Source organism: Gigantopelta aegis, chromosome 15 (assembly GCF_016097555.1).
Source record: "Gigantopelta aegis isolate Gae_Host chromosome 15, Gae_host_genome, whole genome shotgun sequence".
Taxonomy (NCBI): Eukaryota; Metazoa; Mollusca; class Gastropoda; order Neomphalida; family Peltospiridae; genus Gigantopelta; species Gigantopelta aegis.
The window spans coordinates 5992408-5995553 of record NC_054713.1 but is presented as its reverse complement, the minus strand read 5'-3'; the positions used below and the strand labels follow the sequence as shown (position 1 = coordinate 5995553).

Genomic DNA, 3146 nt, shown 5'->3' with positions numbered 1-3146 from the left:
CTTATATTCACAAAGCATGAACCGGTAGGAAACATAAAATCGGAGTTATAACCCATTTGTACCCTTTTGCGTTTCTTTTTTTGAAGAGTATATATATGAACAAAATTTGAATAACGTCTTGATCAGAATATTTCAACATGTATTGATTTGTCAATCAAGGTTTGATGTTTGATGTCGTTCTTTTGCCACATGATGTTGACAACTTACCAAGTGTCCTTAATGTTTTTGTCATTAAATATAAAAAATATATATTAAAATATTGCTAAACAAAAGTATATTTTCTAAGCTGGCGGACTAGTAGAAATTCTGGCGGGCTAGTACATTTTAGTTGGTGTCCGGCGGGCTAGTGAAATATTTTCCATTTCTGCACCCCTGAAAAGTTTTACTTTCAAAATGTGTTGTAAGGGGGCGGAAATTACCGTTTACCGAATTTGTCGCGTATACGTCGCCTGTCGTCAGTGAAAACTTCAGAGACATCAAAGACCAATGATTTTAATACCGACAGTCTATAACTTACCGATCCAGATTTCAAGGAAATGTTTAATCCTTACAAAACACATCTCATTAGTGTTGAGAACTGGCTTCATTGGTCAATGTTGATAGGTGGTATAAAATACGGTAGCCCCTGATCACATTCAGATCACTGTATGCGTCTATCGTGGAGGTTCCTGTAGAAGGTCGCTTTAAGAGAACTGTTTAAGAAGTATGAAGTGTGCAAGAGAGTGTACATTCCAAAAGAAGAGTACTTCTTGATTATGGACCAGCTAAAGAAGATCTCTGTTGACCCCAGGAAGAAAACCCACCACGAGTACTACCTCATGTCCAAGTTTGAAATCCTTCAGTGTGGAGACGTGGAGAAACTGGTCAAGAAGAGCCAAACAGATGAAGACACACCTCTGTACTACGTTTCCATTGAAGACACCTTTGACGTCATCAAGCGGGCACACATGTCAACAGGCCACGGTGGACGTGATCGGATGCTGAAAGAACTATCCAAAAAGTATGTGAATGCGACACGTGAAGCTATCGAATTGTTCAAGTCGCTATGCATGAACTGTCAATGGAAACGCAAGAGGCCAACAACCAAAGGTGTGGTGGTCCAACCTTTTCTGACCAAGGAGTTTTCGTCACGTAGCCAAGTGGATCTTGTAGACATGCAGTCCTTACCCAGTGAAAAGTACAAGTGGATCATAGTTTACCAGGACCATTTGACCAAGTTCTGTATTCTCAGGCCTCTTACTTCGAAGCGTGCCTCGGACGTTGCCTATCAGCTGACGGATATCTTCCTGATGTTTGGAGCTCCCCATGTCTTGCAGAGTGACAACGGATCCGAGTTTGCAGCTGCTGTAGTCAACGAATTGATAGAATTGTGGACCGAATTGGTGATTGTGCACAGGAAACCAAGACACCCCCAAAGCCAGGGCTCTGTAGAGCGGGAAAACTCAGACATTAAAGACATGTTAGTAGCCTGGATGAGCGAGAACGACACAAGGGACTGGACTGAAGAATTCAAGCTACAGTGCTGGCATCAAGCAATCACCGTATTCAGGTCTCTTTGGGATGGAGGCGTGTGTTGGATTGATATCACTTGTCCGCCAACTCGCAGCCTGACCAGTTGCCACCCAACTCGGAGCCTGACCAGCTGCCGCCCAAATCCGAGCCTGACCAGCTGCCGCCCAACTCCGAGCCTGCCCCGCTACCGCCCAACTCCGAGCCTGACCAGCTGCCACCCAAATCCGAGCCTGACCAGCTGCCGCCCAACTCCGAGCCTGACCAGCTGCCGTCATTATTTTTCATTCAGTCATTTTGCCTAATGACTAGAGGTCTATTTCAGTCGTTTGGCCTAATTCCTGGACATTTTAGTCATTAGGCCAAACGCCTGACTGTCTTGGGCGTTAGGCTAAATGCCTAAACATTTCAGGCATTAGGCCAAATGACTGGTTTGACATATTGACTGTAACATATATATATTAAGAAAAACCTAGGGACACCCTCTCCACGTCTACGGCTCCGCGCCTTCGGCGCTCGCGTTTGACGACTTCCGTCTACATAAAATTTTGACCCCCCCCCCCCGATAAACATGTTGGCTAAAATAGTACCTGAATACACCTTGCTTAACATCATTATTAATCAGTCACAAGGTATTTTAAACAAATGCAAAAGAAATTAGAGACATCTCATTTAATATATTAATATAATTAAACACTTTACCAATTGTATTATTATTACTAACAGATCCAAACGAATAGAAGCTCGGTCGTTTAATTTTAAGCAAATCCATTTATTAAGCACACACAGTCAATATTGTACCGACTTTTCCATTATTGTGCAGGTAATGCTATGATCTTATCTTTAAGACCAATTGCAATGGAGACGTAGACGTAATAGCATGACACCTACGTAACTTACTGCAGGTCTTGATGCCTGCTTCCTTGAACAAATGTTCTTGCTTTTCTCCCGTAGATGCTATGATTACTGTTCATGATGTATGCGTCCTATACCAACGCAAGAAGGTCGGGATCGGATGCAATTATGGGTTTTCCCCGAATGTGTGGCCCGACATGGGGAATGATTACTCCACAAACACTGTAGGATTCGTGTATTCCGGGTTCGGCCGATAATGAGATAAGTCATTTCACAGAGAACACGGGACACTGCTCTGTCAATAGTCCCATACCGAAATGGAAGTTCTGTGGTTTAACCATTCATCTTATCATCATTCATATAATTATGTTTATGTCAAAACAACAACAACAACAACAACAACAAACAAACAAACAAAAAAAGGAAAGAAAGAAAGAAAGAAAGAAACTGACGTGGCTAGCATACACATGAAATGTCAGATTACTGGTAAAAATAAGGTTCTATGAAACTGGATTGACATTGTACGTGATCCAACCAACAAAGAGGAACTATTTGTATTCCACACTACCAATATTGCCACCGTAGTCTGCCACGAAAAGATATAACCATTACTTTTGGTGCCACAGTTATTCTTCAAGCAAGTGCTCCTTCAATGCCACCATGTGTCTACGAGGAATCAGACACCACATCTTTAATTCATGTGCAGGACGTTATAATGAACGACTGTACCAGTTCTCTCGTGCGCACTGTTAACACACACATATATATGTCGTCCCAATTGA

The 3146-nt window shown here is 42.4% G+C and overlaps 1 protein-coding gene across 1 annotated transcript; it reads left to right on the top strand.

Annotated features, from left to right (window-relative positions):
- The first annotated feature begins 755 nt into the window (after positions 1-755).
- On the top strand, positions 756-1814 carry LOC121390299 (KRAB-A domain-containing protein 2-like). Its single transcript, XM_041522085.1, has one exon. It carries the CDS (start codon positions 756-758, stop codon positions 1812-1814), a length of 1059 nt encoding a protein of 352 aa, XP_041378019.1.
- The last annotated feature ends 1332 nt before the right edge of the window (positions 1815-3146 follow it).

Bases quoted from the DNA above. Each gene is read 5' to 3' on its own strand.
- LOC121390299 (XM_041522085.1), top strand. From the start codon at position 756: ATGGACCAGCTAAAGAAGATCTCTGTTGACCCCAGGAAGAAAACCCAC.